This window comes from Eurosta solidaginis, chromosome 2 (assembly GCF_040869045.1).
Source record: "Eurosta solidaginis isolate ZX-2024a chromosome 2, ASM4086904v1, whole genome shotgun sequence".
NCBI classification, from domain to species: Eukaryota; Metazoa; Arthropoda; class Insecta; order Diptera; family Tephritidae; genus Eurosta; species Eurosta solidaginis.
In genome coordinates, this window is record NC_090320.1 from 59,754,196 (window position 1) to 59,777,629 (window position 23,434).

Consider the following 23,434-nt stretch of genomic DNA (forward strand, 5'->3'; position numbering starts at 1 on the left):
ATACCAAAAAATTGCTTGGCGCCGTTTCATCTACCAGGGAAATAAGGAGATAACTCCGAAAGCACTACAACGCGATCGCCAAACATATAATCTAGCCGTTTGATTCTAAGAAGCATTCACTTGGTTGCAAAAGCATTCACACAGAGCAGAAGAATCCTTTTGCCAATTGACGCCCACTAGAACTCGTTCCCAAAGCATAAGCAGGTTTCCCAGGGAGGCACGTGGCACTTTAGCCTAACTTCGATCTGGATATGGCAACAGGTGCAACTCTTACTTATACCAACTCAATATTGACATACCAAACGTATGTTCTGCAGACGAGGTGAACAAGCACTAGCGGAGTAAACAGATTATATGACTTTCAGCACAGTGAGACAACCCCCCCATGGAATGAAATCATCAATCAAAAAAACAAAAAAAATTTTCATTTCAAAACTTACCATTTAATTGTATTTTTTCCTCGATTACCACTTGATCTATACCTTTGAAATCAATTGCAGTTTTTTCTGGAACAGTAATGTGGGCTGGCGCGCTCGTAACCGGTTCGTTTAGCGCCTTTGCGTGTGAATTATTATTCTTGTGTATGTCAGTCGCAGCACTCGTCGTTATCCCCGTTACAACGGACGTATCAAATATATCATCACTGGTTATGCTTACGTCCTCAGAACCGCATGCCGCTATTGTGTCTGTTGATAAATTGGACGCGCCCTCTTCGCTGCTGCTCTCACTATTCATCGATAGCAATTTATCCAACATTGATTTACCGCTATGTGCATTTGAGCCATTCTTTTGATTGCATGATTTAACTGTGTCTTCAGTATCGTCATCACCGTCCATCTCATCTTGAGAGCCCACGACGGTAACTATGGTAGGTATGCCGACACCAACAGTAGATTTGCTCAGATTTGTTGTTGTTATCACATCGGGTTGCAATTGTTGCTGTGGTTTTTGTTGTAATAAATTATCATTTGTGACTTTGTCAGTGGTGCTAGTGTATGGTCTTTTTGGTGAGACATCCGTTGACTGATTCTCAATAATCAAAAGTTCTGATGACATTTTATCAGCGCTTTCACTGCTCACTGCGTTATCGCCCGGACTACTTGTTTTTCCATTATTGCTAAATGAGTCGCTAATATCAAAATCAGTAGTTTGTGAGGCTTCAATCGACGATAGACTATCATCATCATCAATAGCTGACGAACGTTGTAGCATCGTTCGTCGTTCTAATTCTTGTGCTTGTAATATTAATGCCTCCACAATGTATAATAGACCCTGATCTCGTATATTATTGTTGCTTATATCGATCAATTCAATATAATGATTAACTTTCAACAAATCCCCCAGAGCTTCAGCATCTCTGTAATCTAAATCATTATGCGCCAGCCATAGTTCTTTAAGCGAACTATTATGTCGCAACTTAAAGCCTGTGAATTGTAAGTTTGTAATTAAGTAATTAGGACTCAATTACATTTTATTATATTATTTACTTACACAAACCATCGAGCGCACCCCTCAATCCACAATGCTCCAATTTTAGTGTATGTAAATTCGATGCACTTATCGCTTGTCCCAAACTGTCAGCACTTTGCTTCGATATTGGATTGCATTGTGCAATTAATACACGCAATTCTTCGCTATGTTTCACCATTGCCATACAACCAGCCCAACCACGTGAAGTCATACCCTTCGAATTCGAGGAGATATCCAATTCATGGGCCGCCTCATAATACTCAATCATTTCAAAGAGTGCGCTTGTCGCCCACTCGTCCAGGTCACATGATGAGAGATCAATAAATTTGTACTGTACCTGTGAGTATAAAAGAAAAAAACAAAAGCTGTTACTTCCAACTTATCGCATATATTTAGTACTCAAATGCTTAGGCAGTAGCGGGTTTGAGGGGGACAAAGGGGCAATTAGCGCTCAATAGTAAGAATGCTCATGCAAATCAGTCTAATACTCAGAAATATTTGCGCTGTTGACAACATCATGCGCGGTTCCAGGGGGGAAGGGGGGCTTTTTTTTTTGTATTGACTGTAAGGAAGTATATAATACTAATCTACATAGTAGTTTCTTATCATAAAACGGATTTTTACTAATTTTTAATTTTTCTTGCTTTTTTACGTTCCAGGGGGGAACTTTTTTTTTTTAAATATATGTATTAATAACGTAAAAAAGCAAGAAAAATTAAAAATTAGTAAAAATCCGTTGTGTGATAAGAAACTACGATGTAGATTAGTATTATATACTTAATTACAGTCAATACAAAAAAAGTCCCGCCCCCCCCCCCCCCCCTGGAAACGCGCATGATAACATACTGAATCTAACCTTACTTCTGTGTCTTATGGAGATTTTCTGCCGTTGATTTTAAAGCAAAAAAACAAAGTTTTTTCTTTTTTTTTCTACATGTTTCGGTGCTATTTTGCACCTTCCTCAGGAAGCCTGTTTATTGGACAAAAAACATAAAATAATTTATAAATATAACATCGACAAAGTATGTAGCATTTTCTACTAAACACTTACATTAATTGTATTTTACAATTTTTCCACTTAAAACATATTAATTTACTGAACTATTTATTTTATTTATTTTCCTTGATCGCCGTGGCGTAAGCACAACTGATATTGTCCACATCGTCCTTAAAATCGACAGCTTTTTTTATTATTTGCTGTATTCGAAGGCCTCCAGTGTCAGTCTTGTTTTTTCTCTTTCTTCTACATCTAAAATTTTTACATTTTCAAAATCAGCTGAGTGTTGTTTATTTGTTAAGTGTTGAGAAAGCGTAGTTGAGTTTTTTCCATTTTTAGCATCTGCTCTGTGCTCGGTGATTCTGACAGCCAAAGCTCTCTTTGTTGTGCCAATGTATATTTTGTTGCACTTTTCTTCAACATTCCCATTGCACTTTATTTCGTATATGACGTTGTGTTGTTGCTCCTTCTCTACTTTGTCTTTTGTTCTTGTAAATATTTTATTAAGTGTTGAGTGTGGCTTGTAGGCAAAGCATGTATTGTTCTTGTCCATTATTTTGTTGAATGTTTTGTTGTCCGTTAAGCCTGGTATGTATGTAACTCTCCTGTATATTGTCTGTTCTTGTTCGTTTGTGGCTGCATTTCTATTATAATTTTTAATTTTGTTTATTGTTGTTATAAGCATCTCTGATACTGCATTAGGGTACCCATTTTTATAGAGTATGTTTTTTATTTTTCGCCTGTTTTCATTTCTGAACTCCTGATTACTGAGTTTGAAAATTTTTTCAATTAAATTTATTGCAGTATTTTTCTTTAGGGGCCCAGGGATGATTCGAGTGATAATTTATCATTCTCGACGATGTTATTGATTTTGCGTACCAGTTCGTTATAATTTTTCGATTTTTTCTTATAATTTCTATATCTAGGAAGGATATTTTAGCGTTATTTTCTCTAGATTACCTGAAGATACATTGGAAGTTTTTAATCTTAATTTGCTACTCCCACCGCGAATCATCAAAGATAATACACTGCAAAAAAAGAATTTGTCTAAAGAGCTCGCCCAAGATCTTGGTAAAGGATACGCATCTCTTATTGGAGGAAATAAAATTAGTCTAGATGAAGAGTACGAAGTGTGGTCAGAACGCTGGTCTGATAAGCAACACAAAAAATCAATTCCAATATCAGCTGAAAAAGTTTTAAATGATTGCAATGAATATGCGTTTCCATCAATAAATGCTCTTATCAAAAAAAGGGAAGCATAGAATTAAATTTACTGTATGAATATGAACTATGCAGAAGATAAAAATGATGTAAGAAAATTGGATGTACTATTGTTAATTTGAATAACTAAATGAAACCCAATATGTTTATGAAATTATTAAACGATGTAAAAAAATACTAATAAATTTACCCCTAAAAAATAACGGTCTTCTATACGTATCCCTTGTTGTTTTGTCTTGCATTTTCACGTATAAAGTATCTTGATTTGAACTTTGTTCAAAACAGATCAGCTATTGGGAGAAACAATTACTGACTGAAATCGCTCCCCTCTTACCATGCCAACAATTACACGGTGTACACCATTCTCAAAGACAAATACCCCAAGCTCGCAATTGAGGAAAGCTACTTTCCTATGGACACGAGCGTCACTCTAGCTGCACTACGATTTAGATATTGTAATAGATTACACTCTAAGCTATCCAGTATCAACACAGACATACCCAGTGTATGTATGTCCTGCTTGTAACGTATACCCACATGACACCCGCCATCTTTTCATTTGCCATGTGGAGTCAACGCCTCTAGCACCCTTATCTCACGGGTTCATCCCTATTGAAACAGCAAGTTTCCTCGGACACCCGTTAAAAGAAATTGTAGACAATTTGTGAGATATCGCACCTATTGGATGGTGCGAAGCATGTCCTGTGGTCTTACTAAATCGTTTACGAGATGGTAAGGCTAGTGTACCTCAATGCCGCTTGTTATCAGAATGTATGGGATCTATATCCAGCAAAGGACCATCAACATCTTTAACACTTCCAACACCCTTCCGGGAGTGTCTTTATCGCTACAACAACAACAATATGATTCAATGCATCCGTGATGTCTTCTGCTATATATTGCAGTACGCTGTCATTTATATCTAGATGTTTAGTACTGGTTTACTGCGACATATATCGATATTTTGTCGCTAAGAGATTCCCATTATCGCAGCGAATTTTACATGTGACTAGAGCTGCCAGTGTCATTATTGGTAAGTGTAATTGCGAACAACACGCCGTCACAGTAAAAAGTATTTAGGCTGAGAAATTTCACGTCGATAAAATCAACTATATGGGTGGCTCATCTCTACAGCAACAACATACTTTTGTTCGGATTGTCAAAATCTACGTGTTGGTGTTAGGCGAATGGAATGGAATGAAAACATAAAACTTAGCAGTTGTTGTGTGTTGCAAGAAAATGTTGTCAATGTTTTGGTTTAATTTTGAGTTTGCCATCTCCTTTTGACAATCCCTACTCCAGTGAAATTAAAAAAATAAAATCAGCTGATGAGATGAGCCAATCATATAGTTGAGCCATGGATAAAATGAATAAAGGAAGCCCGTTCTGTTTTTTAAGAGTGGAGTTCCTGTTATTTTATACATACATAGGTTAGGTTCAAGTGGCTGCCGTCCACATTGGAGCGGCACACTTATGCCTTTATAGGCCCATTGTGAAACCACACGGATTTGTTCCTACTGTCCTAATCAAACCACTTCGTTGAGTTTGTGAAGCTAACTAAGCGTCGTGTATTGACCTCAGCTGTATCAGTCAGATCTACGAGAAACATCTTGCCCATAAAACGTTGCCTTCTTCTACCGAGCGCTGGACATTCACAGAGTAGATGCCTAACAGTTTCAGGCTCCTCTTCGTTGCCGCATCTTCTACAATAATCATCAATCAATGGAGCACCAATCCTTTCCGCATGCGGTCCAATACAAACATGACCAGTGAGAAGACCTACAACTAAGGAAATATCTCTCTTACGGAGGGTGAGAAGCTCTAGCGATCCCTCCTCATTCCATTCCGGCCATGTGAGTTTTGCCGTGTGGCATCTATCATGATGCTTCCACCTGGCTTCCGCTTCCATCAGTAGAGCCTCCTTTATCTTGAGCTTGCAGGTGGAGAGCGACATGTCCAACCTCTTCCATGATGGTGAACGTGGAAGGGAGGTACCCTTTCTTGCAAGCTCATCCGCCATCTCATTACCTGGTATGCCGTTGTGTCCCGGAACCCATACCAGATGCAGAGTAAACATTTCAGCGATCACGTTAAGTGATCTGCGACAGCCTACTACAGTTTCAGAATAATGCCCCTATTACGGTTAACAACTCAACTTAGTTGGGTTGTAATTAAAACAACTCAACTTTAATGCCCCTATTGCCGTTTACAACTCAACTGTGTTGGGTTGTAATTAAAACAACTCAACTCCTGTTTGGTATTACGAATTACAACTTATTTCAGTTGAAGTTGAAGTGAGTTGCCAACTTCAGAAAGTGGTGAATTCACATATATATGAACAGCTGATCAATTTGTAGCGGAAATTTAAGGATTTGCAAAAGTGATTTTGTTATTAAAGGCAAAACAGATATTATATGAAATCTATTTTATAATGGCGAAAATGTTGGTGATTGACATGTCGCGAATACAGAAAACATTCGCGTGATCATTTCAATCCCTTGGAACTACCAATCACCAATCGATTCCCAAGGCAGTCGGTTCTATGTACCGGAGCGACTCGGGATTTTTCCCGACCAAGGACTGTCATTTCAGTGTGACCCCATCTAATTTGTTTCGTCCCTCCCACAAATTGTCATCCTCCCAGCAGCTCCTTGCAGCAGGACTGCTCCATATTCTCTTACTCCGGGAAGGCATCGAATCCAATCCGGGTCCGTCTCCTGACCCCGGTCCTGAGAAATGGTTTTGCTGCATCTGCCGGAAAAGAATCTTTTTAGGACGGTCATACTCTGTTCAGTGTGTCTCGTGCAAGGGATGGTTGCATCGGACAGGTTGTTCTGGGCTTGATCCCAAAACCCGACGTCCACGTAACTTTTATAAATCTTTTGTGGCTCCTTGCTGTTCACGCCCAAGGGCGTCCCGTAGTCTACGCCTTAGCGCCCCCCACTACCTTCCAGCAGCCCCGCTGCTCTGCAAGCCACAACAAGTACCCGCTGCTGCTCGCGCCCCACGGCGCCAACAACTCAAACAGCTGATACCACTCATAACTACTACCTTCGTAGTAGAGTTGGTAGCAATGCTGAGCATCAGCCTTTGCCCCCGTCTTCTCCCCCCCTCTTTTCCGGCAGCAATCGTGCAGGTCAGGAAAACAGACTCGTAGTCCCTACCTCCGTTTGCACCGTCTGCCAGCACAGAATATATAGGCTTGCGACATCCGCCCAATGCAGCTCCTGCCTTGGGTGGTGCCACTTTCCCAGATGTTCTGGTCTCCGCAACGGCAACCCCCCGACGGGTTTCATCGCGCCATGTTGCCAGGTCGCAAACCCAAATCATCCGGGTACCCCAATGCTTGCCTAAGGACGCCCAGTCCCAGGGCCACAACAGCAATTGCGTTCTGGCCTTCCACAACCCAGGCGTAGTCACCAGTCACTTACCCCCAGAGTGGCGACGTCTCCCCCTATGCACTTCAGAATCCTGCTAAACTGTAATGGACTAACTGGGAAGATTACGGAGATAGTCGATTTCATGAAGCGGCACAACATCCGCATTGCTGCGATTCAAGAGACTAAACTCACAGCAAGATCTGCATTGCAGACCTGCTCTGGGTATAACGTCCACAGGAAAGACCGCGAGAGCGGAAATGGAGGCGGTCTCGCGTTTATCATATACCACTCTGTGCAATATTATATATTTGATCCTTGCATCGACCGCAGGGACAATGTCTTAGAACGTCAAGGCCTATCTGTCCGGTCAGGCGATGCAAACCTAGAAATCATCAACATCTACATCCCTCCTGCCACCTGTTGCCCCAGTGGATACCGCCCTAATATCAGGGCCTTACTCACTGGCAACAATCGCATTATCTTAGGTGATTTCAATGCCCATCATGATCTATGGCATTCAAACTTGCGGGCGGACAGTAGGGGTGAGATGTTGGCGGATCAAATAGAAGAAACGACGTTCTGCACAATAAACGGAGACGCCCCCACACTAACCCAGCGGGTCAGGGGGTTAGAATATACCCGCGGTAGGTATGCCTGTCGTAAGAGGCGACTAAAATACCGGATTGGCCTGAAGGTTTAATGTGGCCATATAAATCGTTCCCGAGATGGTCGGGCCAGCACCTTAATGATGCTGTGTTACCGGAGCGTACCGGATCTGTAAACGGCAAAGGACCATCACATCGATCACTCCCTAAACCTTCGGGGAGCAACCGTATCGCTACAACAACAACAACAACAACAACGCCCCCACACGTATGGTAGGAAGCTGTCACAGCTCGCCAGATATCTCAATCGTGAGCGCAGAACTCGTAAACTGCGTCAACTGGCAACCGATGGTAACATTGGCATCCGACCACCTGCCCATACTAATTTCGCTTGAGCGTACCGCCGACTTCATCGTCACTGAAAAACGCACTTTCATAAACTTCAAAAAAGGAAAGTGGGAAGAATATAAATCCTTTACAGACAGCCGCTTTGCTGCCCTCCCTATCCCGACTGATGCCCGCCAAGGGGAGCGTGCCTTCCGTAAAGTCATTAAATCCGCCTCGGAACATTTCATTCCCGCCGGGAGAATTCCCGAAATCCGGCCCACTTCCCGGCGGAGGCCGCAAACTTAGCGAGAGAACGTGACCTTATAAGACAGCTTGATCCAGGCGACCCCCAAATAAGGGATATAAACCAACGCATCATATTGCTTGTGGATGAACACAAGCGGGCGAAATGGGAGGAGCACCTAAGGGGTTGTAACCTCTCTACCGGTGTGGGTAAACTTTGGTCCACTGTAAAGTCCCTATCGAATCCGACTAAGCACAAAGACAAAGTTTCCATCGCCTTTCGCGACAAAGTGCTGTCGGACGAGAAAAAATGCGCGAGCGCTTTCTCCCGACAATATATAATGCATCCTACGACCGCTAAAGAGGTTGAGGACGCCATTGGTCGTGCTAAACCATCCAAAGCAGTGGGCCCAGACGGCATAGCCATGCCGATGCTTAAAAGCCTAGGGAAAGAGGGTTTCAAATATTTAGCGCATGTCTTCAATCTGTCTCTTTCCACCTTTGTCATACCTGAGAAATGGAAAATGGCCAAGGTGGTCCCGCTACTAAAGCCTGGGAAACCAGCTAACATAGGTGAGTCGTATCGTCCGATATCTCTCCTATCGCCAGTGGCAAAGACGCTTGAAGCCATTTTGCTCTCTTATTTCCAAGCAAATTTGCAGCTAGCCCCTCATCAGCTTGGCTTCAGAAAACTCCATAGCACTACCACCGCGCTAAATGCCATTAGCACCCAGATAAATTGCGGTTTAAATCAATACCCCCATCATAGAACAGTACTTGTAGCGCTAGACCTATCAAAAGCTTTCGATACGGTCAACCATGGCTCGTTACTGCAGGACCTGGAAGGGTCTACCCTTCCCCCATGTCTTAAAAGGTGGACCGCAAATTATCTGGGTGGTCGGCAGGCATCGGTGCAATTTAGAAACGAAGCATCAAAACCAAGGAGAATTAAACAAGGGGTGCCACAGGGTGGTGCCCTATCCCCACTTTTGTTTAATTTCTACATATCTAAGCTACCTTCACCACCGGAAGGAGTCACAATCGTTTCCTACGCCGATGACTGCACAATAATGGCCACAGGCCCAGGCCCAAAGATCGATGCGCTATGCAATAAAATAAACGGCTACCTCCCTGATCTCTCCAGTTTTTTCGCCTTGCGAAACCTGGCATTATCACCGACTAAATCTTCCGCGACCTTATTTACAACATGGACGCCCCATATGTCGGCCATTTTGAACATCCACGTCGATGGCACTACGCTACCGACTGTCCTACACCCCAAAATCTTGGGTGTGACGTTTGATCAAGGTCTAAATTTTGGTGAGCACGCAGCCGCAATTGTTCCGAGAATTCAGAGCCGTAACAAAATCCTCAAATCCCTCGCTGGCAGTACTTGGGGAAAAGATAAAGAAACGCTCATGACTACATACAAAGCAATTAGCCAGCCGATTACGTGCTACGCGTCACCCATATGGTCGCCAAGCCTAAAAATCACCCACTGGAAGAAACTACAGGCCTGCCAAAATACTGCTCTCAGAATCGCCACGGGCTGTCTTCTTATGTCCCTAGAACACCATCTGCATAATGAGGCGAGAATACTCCCCATCAGGGAGAGAAATGAGATGCTGACCAAACAGCTCCTGTTGAATACCCAGAAACCTGGGCATCCCACCAGACATCTGATTGATGAACCAGCACCGCCTAGGGGCTTAAGGAGTCATCTCCGTAAGCATTTTGAGGAAATACGGCACCTGAGAACCCAGCCGTATGAAGTGAAAAAACACAAGCAGGTCCTTGGTGAACTCCATAAACAGGCGTCGGACCTTTATGCCGGGAATTGCCCGGTGAATCCAGTGCTTAACGAAAATTATCCAAAACTTGCGGAAGAGGAACGCATACTCCCCAGGGAAACGCGTGTCACTCTTGCTCAACTTCGTTCTGGATACTGTAACAGGTTAAACTCTTACCTATCCAGAATCAACCCCGACATACAAAATGTATGCCCCGCTTGCAACGTGTCCCCACATGACACCAACCATCTCTTCAATTGTAATGTGGAACAACCGCCTCTAACACCCCTTTCCTTATGGTCCACCCCTGTTGAAACGGCAAGTTTCCTTGGACTCCCGTTAGAGGATATTGATGACAATTTGTGATCGGTCGCGGCTATTAGGTGGGGCGAGCATTGCTACAACAACAACAACAACCAAGTAAGAAAATGTTTAAGTGACAAATGATGAGCTTCAAATTAAATTATTTTGCAGATTTGAAAGGAAGCATTTTGCTCATTAATAAACAAAATTAAGGACCATTTCCACATACGCGTTCGTATTTTAAAATTATGCGCCACACTCCGATTCCTTGCTGACGGCAGCTATCAAATATGCTGTGGAAATGATTTTGGTGTTGGACTGGTTTTAGATATTTTTGAGGAGCATATTTGTGCGAAGTGGATTAAAACCCAAACAGCAAAAGTTGTATTTTACTCTAAAAAAGGATTCCCAGGAGTAGTGATTAGTATCAATGGGACTCACGCTCGCATAATTTCACCTATTTTGGCTGCATCCGAACCGCGGCCAGCCTCGTCCAACTTCGGAATGTCGCTGCATAAAGTCAAAAAGTTATTCAATGTAATCTTTCGTTTAAACGTTGTTTTTTCCATAAATGTGTACAAAATTGTTGATTATTGTTTGATTAAAAAGGTTTAACTACCGGCTTTAATTTTTTTTTTTTTTTTTTGTACGTTTTATGAGCCGCTACCATCTAACTCTTATCAAAGGTGGTATCAAAAGACGCGTTTCGACCTCCGTTTTTATGATTCGAAAGCGGAAATTAAAAATTTTATTTCTGTCGAAAAATATTTACAAGTAAGGAAGGTTAAGTTCGGGTGTAACCGAACATTACATACTCAGTTGAGAGCTATGGTGACAACATAAGGGAAAATAACCATGTAGGAAAATGAACCGAGGGAAACCCTGGAATGTGTTTGTATGACATGTGTATCAAATGAAAGGCATTAAAGAGTATTTTATGAGGTAGTAGGCCATAGTTCTATAGGTGGACGCCATTTAGCGATATAGCCATAGAGGTGGATCAGGGTTGACTCTAGAATGCGTTTGTACGATGTGGGTATCAAATTAAAGGTGTTAATGAGTATTTTAAAAGGGAGTAATCCTTAGTTCTATAGGTGGACGCCGTTTCGAGATATCGCCATAAAGGTGGACCAGGGGTGACCCTAGAATTTGTTTGTACAATATGGGTATCAAAAGAAAGGTGTTAATAAGTATTTTAAAAGGGAGTAATCCTTAGTCCCATAGGTGGACGCCGTTTCGAGATATCGCCATAAAGGAGGGTGGGGTGGCCCTAGAATTTGTTTGTACAATATGGGCATCAAACGAATGGTGTTAATGAGTATTTTAAAAGGGAGTGGGCCTTAGTTCTATAGGTGGATGCCGTTTCGAAATATCGCCATAAAGGTGGACCACGGGTGACTCTAGAATGTGTTTGTACGATATGGGTATCAAATTAAAGGTATTAATGAGGGTTTTAAAAGGGAGTGGTGGTTGTTGTATAGGTGGTCGCATTTTCGAAATATCTCCATAAAGTGAACACACCTTCGAATGAGTGTGTTGACAGTTGTCAAGCAAAACATATGGGCGAGCGAGAGCTATTCGTTTTCTTGTTTTCGTGACACTAGCAAGCACAACTTTTTGGTTTATATAATATCTCGCGGCTAATCATTTTTTGTAAAACCAAAATCTCATCTATATTTATTTAAACTATAATAAAGTCTGTTAATACATGCAGTGTTCAAATATTAAAAGGTTCATTTGGTTTTTGTTCATTTGGATTTGTTAAACATCAAAGGTTTGCGTTTTTTGTTTATTTGGATGCATTTTGAGGTGTGAGCGTGCAACCCAACAAGCACACATTCATATCATCGGATTCCATAAGCTGCAAAAAAGCTTGCAGCTCAACATTTTTTGGTGACCCCGACGTGATCTGCCGCGGGAATGTGGTAATGCAAATACAAGGCATTAGTTAATTCGGATTTGTTGTTCAGCAATAACAGTGCTAAAGTTATTTCATTTTTGGTTCTGGCGAATTTTTCTCGTGCACATACATATTTGGAGTTTTTTGTAGCATGGCATTTAACTGTTAGAACTGTAACTTCCAGTAAATAATCAGCCTGTGTCGTACATAACTACAAATCGAATCATATACATACTTGAATAGTACTGCTACCAAAAACAACATCGGCTTGCATTTTTTTTTTTTTCAATTCGTAAATTTTTTGCGCGCAAGTCATTTTCTATACTCAGAAGCATAAAAATGGCTGGTGATTCTTCCAATGGGGGAGATCCTGCAGCGGTATCTCCTGATCGAGTTACCATCTTAAAATTAAAAACTATGGCTATTTTTAATCGTCTCTTGCGTATAGAGGCAGATATTAACAGTGATAAGCTGCAAAACATGGATGAATATGCACTGTCGGCAATGATCGAATCATTGGGCGAATTAAAGTCAACATTCTCAGCAGCGCATAATAGTCTTGAGGAACTAGATGTCGAAAGCTTGAACAGTGATTTACCATACAAGTTTGATGATAAGCTAGTAAACCTCAAAGCAACTTTACAACGAGAAATTAGTAAGCGTAGCGTATCTCAACATTGTTCAACATTCAAGATGAACACCAACGATTCGCAGTCAATTATCGTAAATGCAAATCGCTCTCGGTTACCTTTACTCACATTGCCAAAATTCAGTGGGGTCTACACCGAGTGGACCAATTTCTTTTCTATGTTCACTTCTGTTATTGACAAGGATGCTGACCTCACACAAGTTGACAAGTTTCAGCATTTACGTTCCTGTCTGAGTGGTGCAGCGTTAGACACCATCAGATCACTGGAAATAAATGAAGCCAATTACAAAATTGCATTAGATTTACTACGTAAACGTTTTGATAATAAGAGACTTATATTTCAGGTACACATCAGAGAGATATTCGGGCTGGACAAGGTAGAGGTAAATAAGTTGCATGAGCTAACGGACAAGGCCACATCGCATATACGAGCGTTACAAACACTCGGATCACGGGAGCAAATAGCAGATTGCGTCATTGTACATCTAATATTGCAAAGACTAGACATGGTAACTCAAGCCAAATGGGAAGAACATTCGTCAAGCAACGAACTGCCTTCGTGGGACCAGCTGGCTTCATTTTTAGAAAAACGATGTCGAACCTTAGAGAATTGGAGCATGCGATGCAAATGCACAAGGGTCAAGTCAACCGAACCGAAAAACCTGTAAGTACAAATCAAAGAAAATCATGTATAGTTTCGAATGCTTCGACAGTAAGGTGCATGTTTTGCGATAGCTCAGAGCATCAAATTCAACATTGTCAACGTTTTACAAATTTATCGCCAAATCTTCGGCAAAAGGAGGCTAAAAAGCTTGCGCTTTGCCTCAATTGTCTTAGGAAAGGCCACCAACTGAAAGATTGCAAATCTGGTTCTCGTAGGACCTGCCAATCGAGGCACCACACCCTTCTGCACTTTGATCGCATACCCACATCTACCAATCAATTGCCAGCTTCTCAATATATCAGTTCGCAGTCAAACGCGATGGTGGCAACGTCCTCTGTCCTTGTCCACGCCCTTCCAGCAAGGTCTCGTTCTGATGCTGTGCTTCTAGCTACTGCCATCATACTCGTAAAAAATCATGCCGGAACCTTCGTGCCCTGTCGTGCTCTTTTGGACTCGGGCTCTCAGCTTAATTTTGTTACTAATCGCCTTGCCAATCAGCTTCAGCTTCGTAGAATGAAATGCTCGGCAGCAGTTTCGGGCATTGGAGATGCCAACTTTTTGACAGAAGGATGTTCTGTTGATATTGACCTGAAGTCGCGGACTTCAGAATTCGTAACGCAAATCACTGCTGTTGTCGTGAAAACAATTACAGATAACCAACCTAGTTTTTCTTTGAATACTGCGGACTGGAACGTCCCATCCAATATTCCACTGGCTGATCCTAATTTCAACATACCGCAGCGTATTGAGTTGCTCATCGGAGCCAATCTCTTTTTCGAACTGCTTTGCGTTGGGCAAATCCATCTAGCTTCGGGATTGCCAGTGCTTCAAAAGACTCTCTTCGGATGGGTTTTGTCAGGGGGTGCGCAGCATAATTCAAAAATTTCGTCTTTCGTCGTAAATCAAAAAACAATTAGTGACATCGAACCAAATAATCGATTGGATGATTTGGTACGTCGTTTTTGGGAAGTAGAACACATTGCTGAGCCCATATCTAAAACTACAAAGGAGGAGCTCGATTGCGAGTCCCATTTTTCACAACACTTTTCGCGCTTACCTTCGGGCGAATATTCGGTTCGCTTGCCAACGAAGCTTGATCCGCAGTTCTTAGGTGACTCATATATGCAGGCTAAACGGCGATTTGAAACTCTTGAGCGCAAACTACTTCGGAACCCTGATGTTATGGAAAGCTATCGCGCCTTCATAAAAGAATACCTCGCTTTGAAGCACATGTCATTAGTCCCCACACCTGAAATACGCTACAGTGATGCGGAAGGCGAAATGATCTTTTGTATCTCCAATTGTTCGGAAAAGACACCCCCTCCGACGCTGTTATCCAGTTTGGATGCAACTGTATAGATCTGAATGCTGTTAGTGGGCCAATCAAGGTCATTCACCACTGTTCCCTCCCAGGGATTAATATCTTGTTATAGTTGGTATGTGGTTTGCAGCAATCTGTCCATTCTGGTATGCAGAATCTGTCGACAATTTCAGTATGGTTGCAGTGAGACCATGTGGTCAGTTTCCTCAGCCAAATAGCTGCACATGCTGCATATTTTATGCCTACTATATCTATGGGTAGTAGGTTCAGTATTACATTCATATCCTCCGTTGGCGTTGTGCGGATGGCTCCGCTTATGCATAGTAGTGCAGATCTTTGCACCTTTTGAAGAGCAAGAACCGTCGAGGATTTATTCAGGGCGGGCCACCATACCACCACCCCGTATAGCAATATTGGACTAACTATGGCCGTGTATATCCAATGTACTATCATAGGGGACATACCCCATTTCCGTCCAATTGCCGCCTTACATGTGTAGAGGGCAACCGTGGCCTTACGGACACTTTCCGTGGTTCTAGAGTTGAGAGAGGTGGTATCTTATACCTCCTCGTAAAGAGCACCAGCCCCGTTTTATTTGGGTTCACGCCCAGACCATTATCAACTGCCCATGCTTCGACCCTTCTTAATTCCACCTGCATCATATCGCAGAGTTTGCGGAAATTTCCCACTTATCACCAAGGCAAGGTCGTCAGCATATGCTATAACTTTACAGCCCCTCTCCTACTTCATGTCCCTTAGCAGCTGATTCACCGCCAATACCCACAGCAGAGGGGATAGGACTCCACCTTGGGGAGTTCCCCTACTGACGAACCTGCTCACCGATACCCCTGCAAGTTCTGTCTGTACTACCCTGCATAGCAGCAATTGGTGTACAAGACCCACCAGCTGAGTATCGATGCCCAGATCAGTCAGTACCTTAGTGATTGAGTCGGGTTTTATGTTATTGAACGCTCCTTCTGTCTAGGAAGGCTGCCAGGCAATATTCCTTAAAGGAGAACAATCTCTCTATGCACGATGTAATTTCGTGCAATGCCGTTTCAGTCGATTTACCCTTTATATAAGCGTGTTGTGCTTCAGAGAGTTGGTCATTCACTGCCTCCCTGATATATGTTTCCATCAGTCTCTCCATCACCTTTAGTTGAAACGAAGATAGACTGATGGGTCTGAAGTCCTTAGGCTTCGCGTGGCACGCTTTGCTTGCCTTCGGAATAAATACCACTTTAGATATTTTCCATATACGTGGGTCGTGGTTTAGTGCCATGACACCCCCTATTATAGCGTATAGCCAGTTAGTGCTGCATTCCAGTGATTGTTGCAGTTGTATAGGTTCAACTCCGTCCGGCCCTGGAGTTTTGAATGGTTCAAAAGATTGGATGGCCCAAGATATCTTATCTCTTGTAATTAGGTTGTGCAGTATAGGTTGCACTGGTGCTTGTGTCAAGCTTTATGCATCCCCTGGTTCGTTCCTAGTTACACCTGGAAAGTGTGTATTCAGCAGTAGATCCAGGGTTTCCTCCCCAGTTTCGGTCCACGAACCATCAGGCCTTTGCAAGCATCCTGGGACCGTATTAGCCGATCTGGAAAGTACTTTCCTGAGTCTCCCCCCCCCCCCCCCCCTTCAGACACTGTTTCCATGCTGCTACAGAAATCTCGCCAGGAGGATCTTTTGGCTTTCCTTAGCTCAAACTTATAATTTCTAAGCTGTTCTTTGTATACCTCCCAATGCTGCTCATCGCCAGAGGCTTTAGCTGCATTGAAAACGGTCCTACTTAACCTGCGAAGGTTTTCGATTTGTGAATTCCACCATGGTGGCTTCTTTTTACACCTTTGAATTCTCTTGGGACAGACTTTATCTGGTGCCTTTCGGCTTGTGAAGTTATTTACCAGTCTTTCCAGTTCTGGTATGCTACCTGGCGTTTCAGGTACGCTCTCAAGTACTAGATCCCTATTGTATTCTTGACAGTTTGTATTTTTAATATTTCTGGTGGCAGCGCTCTGCTTTTTCACCAAGTCTAAGTCGAATTGGATGTAACGATGGTCAGAGAATGAGTGGTCCTTAAGGACCCTCCAGTTTCTTACCAACTCCTCCGCATCTTCTGAGACTAGGGTGACATCGAGAACTTCCCTTCTTTGTTTTGTAATAAAGGTTGGTTCAGTTCCCCTATTGCTTATGGTTAAACTACATACTTTCTACTACTCGATATTCGATACCTTTAGGTCGCTTTTGTAAAGGTAGTAACTATTCATAAAAGGCTTATTACCCTTTTGAAAATTTCTTCCAATGCTTCGCAATCGCTGGCTGCCAATTTAATTGATTTCAAAGATAATAATGGCTGACGTTGCTGTTTATTCAATTCGACGCCCTTTAAGTGATCTAGTACAGTCTGCAGGGGTTTCGTATTATGTTTGCGGCATGACATCACATAGAGCTCAGCAATTTCAGATATGCTCTTAACCAAATATGCTGAAAACAAAAAAAAAACATGTTTAATTAATTTATTATGAAATACTTGATATATGTAGCTAAGAAAATTTAGTAAAAAAATACTTCGCCCAGTCACATCCATACAAGCAATTGTTCATGCAAAAACAATAAGTTTTCAAACATTTTAGTATTGTTGCGATCCTTAGCATTTCTAACATCACTATGCTGTTATTAAATAAACACAACGACAGTTAGCCATTTACACACATACATAGAAGGCGCAAGCTGAAAATTACTGGAATATGCTGATGACATAGGTATCCTCGGCCTAAACACCCGCGGCGTTAGTTCTGCTCACCCCAAAATGGAAAAAGAAGCGGTAAAGATGGGTTTGATGGTGAATGAGGACGAAACGAAGTACCTGCTGTCAACGAGCAAAGAGCCAGCGCATATGCACCTTGGCAAACACTCAACTGTTGGCAGCCATAATTTCGAAATAGTAAAAGACTTCGTTTATTTGGGAACCAGCATCACACTAGCAACAACATCAGCTCTGAAATCCAGCAAAGAATCACTCTTGTCAATAAATGCTACTTTGGACTAGGTAGGCAATTGAAAAGTAAAGTCCTCTCTCGGCAAACGAAAATCATACTCTACAAGTCATTTATCGTACCCGTCCTGATATATGGTGCAGAAGCATGGACCATGACAACATCAGATGAAACGGCTCTGGGAGTGTTCGAGAGAAAAGTTCTTCGAAAGATTTATGGACCTCAACGCGTTGGCGATGGCAAGTACCGAAGAAGATTTAACCATGAGCTGTACGAACTTTACACAGACATCAACATAGTCCAGAGAATTAAAACGTAGCGGCTGCGCTGGCTAGGCCATGTTATGCGAACGAAAGATGACGCTCCGGCTAAGAAAGTGTTTCTATCGGAATCCGCCTATAGAAGTACGATTTAAACTCCCTTGGTGTGACCAATTGGCGCCAGCTGGCAGAGAGAAGGAGCGACTGGCAGGCCTTGTTGGACGCCATAAGCGTTTAAACGGTTAAGCGCCAATTAAGTAAAGTAAGTAAGTAAGTAAGCAAGCTGGGGAATAACTAATCAGTTTGATTAAACATGCTATTAGTGAAGAATTAACGTTAATTTGACGATCTTAACGTTAATAAACGAAACGAAGTGACTTCGCTTCGTTTATTAGAGTTGATTATCGTAACGAAATGATATCGTTTCGTTCGTTAAGCATGCCTGGTATATTGAAAGTGGGAGTGGAAATCAACAGATTTCTTAATTCTTGTATAGGTTAAATCATTTTTGAAAAGGAAAGACGGATAATAAATTCTATCACTATATCTTCAGCGTGCAAGAGGTCGATGCAAAGCCTTTTTAAAATATGCCAGCGGCCGTAGAAGGCGTTGCCATGCCCTTTTTTAGAATACGAAATTTAAATCATACTTACAAAGTTGTTCCTATACAATTTTAGATTTGTAGCTTTATAAATTAAGGAAATATACCTTAACCTTCATGTGCCTGGGTGATAGAACTTACGTAAGCTGCCGGAAGACTACATTTGTAGCAAGCATGCAACTGATTGTAAAATTAAGATGTTTAAGAAAAAAATACTTGTAAGTTAATGGTTTTACTTGTGCGTGTATTCTACTTAAGTTTTTATTAAACTGCGTTCGGCCTACTTTTACCACCTCTCTTGATTTTCTGCTAATTTTAATCGCACAGTCCGACCCATCGCTTGTAGAGCTTTTGCCTGCCCCCGTTTATGACTCTATTCTGCCTTTCTACTCCTTGTGATCAACCCAAGGTATAGAAAAGATTGCGTCGTCGATTGATCGGATATACCCTCTGGTATATGGTTACAGATATCCCGATGCCCTCCTTATAGGCAGAACGAAGTAGATGGGATGCTCCTAAGCTCCCAGACGCTATGGAGTGCGGCTAAGCCATCACACCATCGGCAAGGTGCCTACCCTAGCGAACGCCTTCAGTAAGCTTGTAGTAATAACAAATGAAAAAATCATGTTTCGATGATGAAACAATCATCTTGAAATTTTCCATACATTTGTGGCGAGACCGATTCCGGCGTGGCCAAAATGGTCTCCATGTGTCTCAGACAGTATAGAATCGTGCAGATTGATATGCAGGTATGCACTCGTTTGCATGCACGCACTGTATTTCACGACTGTTGAAATGTTTGATCACCGCAATTAAAATAAAACACTCGAACTTTTACAATAATGTTGGTTTTATTTGTGTCACACAAATTTATAGGTGAGCCGCTATATTTCTTATATTTTATGCGTACACGATATTACTTAGCGAAAATTTAGATGACTGCCCGAGTTGAATGCGCGTAAAAATCTGGCGTCATTCACTTTGACATTATGTGAGGTAACCCTCACTGTGAATGTTCCATACGTATTGCTTGACCTTATGGTCACGCAACACTTACCGTAGGGTTACCTTACATCATTCCCCTTTGGAAAAGAAGAATTGGCCAAATTCTTCTGTCCCAAAAGCGATGTAATTAACTTTAAAAGTTTAAGACTGTTAAACTAAGTTTAAATCTACATCTATGTTTAGATCTAAATTAAGAATTGAGTTGTAAAGTCTAGTTCTAAAGTAGAACTTAAATTTAGTTTTTATAATTAGAAAACAAAAATTTTTTTTGTGTTTTAATTCTACTGTATACATTCAGTTCTTAATTTTTAATGATTGCTTAAATTTATTTGATTTCATTGTCTTTTTTTTTTTTTCAGGTTTGGAAGAAAAACATTTTATTTCTAATTTAACGATAGAGATTAACTTTAAATAATCTTGAATTTAAAAATTTAATTTAATTAATTTTTCTTATTCTATTTTTATGTACTATTTTTTTCTTTTTCGTTTCGTCATCAATTAACGTGACGTTTACGCCGTCAATACCTATTACGGTATACGGACCAATATAGATACTACTATGCTTGTCGCGGGGTTCTTTTTCAAGCAATACCTTGTCAAATACCTTGACAGATATTGGTTGTGAACTTTTGTTATATCCGGTTTGATTTTTTAATTTGTGTTCTGTAACTGTTTTATTCGCTAATTCGTGAGTTTTTTGAAAACGAAATTTAACTTCTTTCGAATAGTTTTCTATGTTATAAATCGGGTCTATTTTATCGGTTTGCAGTTCTTTTGGTAAATTAGCTGCTTTGCCAAAGACTAATTCATATGGTGAGAATTTATTATCGAATACTGTGTTTGTTGTTGTGTTGTGAAGAAAAGTGAAATATTTCAAGTAAACATCCCAGTCGGAAAAATTGGGATTTAGAAAAGATCTTAAATATTCATTGAAAACTCTGTGATTTCGCTCTACTGTGCCAAGAGTTTCATGATGGTACGCTGTGGAAAATTTATGTTCTATTTTTAATAGTTTTGTTAACTCTGAAAAAATTTCATTTTTGTATTCGGTACCTAAATCGGTTTTAATTGTTTTCATAATGCCATATATTAGTATGAAATTTTCAAAAATAGCTGATGCGACCGTTTTTGCACTTTTGTCAGGTATCGCAATCGTTACTAAGTATTTGCTGAGATCGCATATAATGGTGACAGCGAACTTGTTACCATTATCGGATTGAGGTAGAGGTCCTATAGTGTCAATGACAACAATGTCGAATGGCTTACATGGTGTTTCGGTTAGGACTAAATTTTCTTTTGTTTTTGGCTTAACCTTATTCAAAAGACATTTTTCGCAGTTTTTAACAAATTTCGCTATATCGCGCGTCATGCCTTTCCAATAATATTTGGTTCTGAGTTTTGCATAAACTTTTTTGCTACCGAAATGTCCTCCTAAAATTGGGTCGGTATGGTAAATTGTTATTAATTGTTGTTTTTTGTCTTCGTCTGTCACAGTTTCTACGGGTTCGGTTAGGACGATTTCTAAGTGTTTTAAAATTTTATTCCCAGTGGTTTTCAGATCTGATATCGAAAAATATTTAAAAAGATTATCATTTTTTTGCAATTCAATTATATTAATATTGCGCTTGCCAGCTTCTTTTTGTAGCTTCAAAAGTAATTCATCTAAATGTATTATTTTGTTAGCACACGCAACCTTAATTAACTCAATCTTTTTGTGTTTTAGATGCGCATTTAATTCAAAATTCGTAATTTTACCACTTTTATCATAACTTATTTGGGATTTTACTCTGGGTATTTTCTTTGAAAATTTGTTTGAAAAATTATCATAAACTTGTAATTTTATGTTTTCTTTTACTTCTTCTTCTTTGAGTATTTCTTGTTGCATTAATTGTTTTTGTTTTGTCTGTGATCTTGTCTGTACTGCTAAAATTGATGTTCCTGAATTTTTTATTTCTTCTATTGTGATGCGAGAGAGTGCATCTGCTCCTACGTTCGTTTTACCTTTTATGTATTCAATAGTGAAGTTGTACTCTGCCAGTTCAAGTCTGATACGTGAAAGTTTTGAAGAGGGATCTTTCATATTGAACAAGTAAACTAATGGACGATGATCGGACTTGACTGTAAAGTGTGTGCCATATACGTATGGTCTGAACTGTTTTATTGCAAAAAATATAGCTAAAAGCTCTAACTCAATTATTGATTTCTTTTGTTCTGAATTATTAAATGATTTGGACGCGAAACAAATTGGTAAGTCAATGCCATCTTTATTTTGACTTAAAATGGCACCACAACCAATTTTTGAAGCGTCGACAGTCATTATAAATTCCTTTTTGAAGTCTGGGTATTGGAGAATTTGAGGAGAAATTAAAGATTTTTGGAGTTTTTCAAATGCTATATCACATGATTGATCCCATTTAAATTCTACTCTTTTCCTGCTAAGTTTATTTAAAGGTGCTGCTATGGAAGCAAAATTTGGTATAAACCTTCTGTAATAATTGGCGAATGCCACGAATCGTCTTACTGCATCTTTATCGGAAGGTTTCGGATATTTCTTTATTGCAATTATTTTGGAATCGTCTGGAAGTAGACCTTTTGACGAACATTTGTGTCCTAGGAAAGTGACTTCTGAACGCATGAAGTTGCATTTTTCGGGATTGAGACGCAAATTAAATTTTTTGCATGTTTGAAAGACTTGTTCTAAATTTTTAAGATGGTGAGCTTCGCTACACCCAATGACTATAAGATCATCGACATATAAAAAGGCTTGGTTTGGAGAAATTCCTGAAAAGGCAATTGACATCATTCTTGAGAATGAGTTCGGAGCTACGTTTAAACCGAATGGTAAAACTTTCCATCGAAAAGCACCACGATCAGTGCTGAATGAAGTGATGTCTCTAGAATCTTTATTTAATGGGATTTGGTGAAAACCTGAATACAGATCCAATGTAGAAAAATATTTTGCTCTGCCTAGATTATCAAGAATATCGTCTATTCGTGCAAGTGGGAATTTGTCTGCTATCAATTTTTTGTTTACGGCTCTAAAGTCAACACACATCCTGTAGGATTTCTGTCCATTTGGGTTTTTCTTTGGCACAAGTATCAATGGACTATTATAGTTGGAATAGCTGTGTTCTATAAGATCGTTTTGCAATAAATTATCAACTTGTTTATTAATTTCCTCTCTCTGACAATATGGTAAACGGTAGTTTTTTATGTAAACAGGATTTGTATCTGTCAATCGTAATTTCTGTTCATAAAAGTTGTTAAGTGTCATACGATCGGTCTTTAGTGCAAAAATATCATCATATTTTAGACATAAATCGAGAAGTTTTGGTTTGGCATAGTTTGGCATTTGTTTTTCTAAAATTGATTTTAATTCCTCTGACCTTTTCGAATCTTTTGAAAGATCATTGATTTTATACACGTTGTAGTTGGTGATTTCATCCGTAACTATGTTGCAATTTCTTATGTATTTTACCTCGTCAGTGACGTTTAATACCTTTATTATCGGATTATTGGTGTCAACAATACACTTTGCGGTGAACACACCACTACAAATTTCCTGTGCGTCTATAAAAACTGGATGTTTAGATTTTTTCAGCTTAAATAAGCGATAAACTTCGCATCTAGGAGGAATTATCAATGTATTATCGGTTGTATTATGTAAAATTGAAATTTTATGAATATTTTTGCCAATGCCA

The 23,434-nt window shown here is 40.5% G+C and overlaps 1 protein-coding gene across 10 annotated transcripts in view; it reads right to left on the minus strand.

Moving 5' to 3' along the window:
• LOC137239827 (serine-rich adhesin for platelets) overlaps positions 1-23,434 on the minus strand; it is a 133,448-nt gene that overhangs the window by 42,602 nt on the left and 67,412 nt on the right. For all 10 annotated transcript variants that reach the window (XR_010949495.1, XM_067765536.1, XM_067765528.1 and 7 more), the window contains 3 exons: positions 17,153-17,355; positions 1,492-1,807; positions 441-1,424 (listed from right to left, as the gene is read on the minus strand). Coding sequence is in view for 9 of the 10 variants with exons in the window: in XM_067765528.1 (XP_067621629.1) it covers positions 441-1,424; positions 1,492-1,807; positions 17,153-17,355 (1,503 nt within the window). In the remaining variant the exon portion in view is untranslated. The remainder of the gene's footprint in view (positions 1-440; positions 1,425-1,491; positions 1,808-17,152; positions 17,356-23,434) is intronic.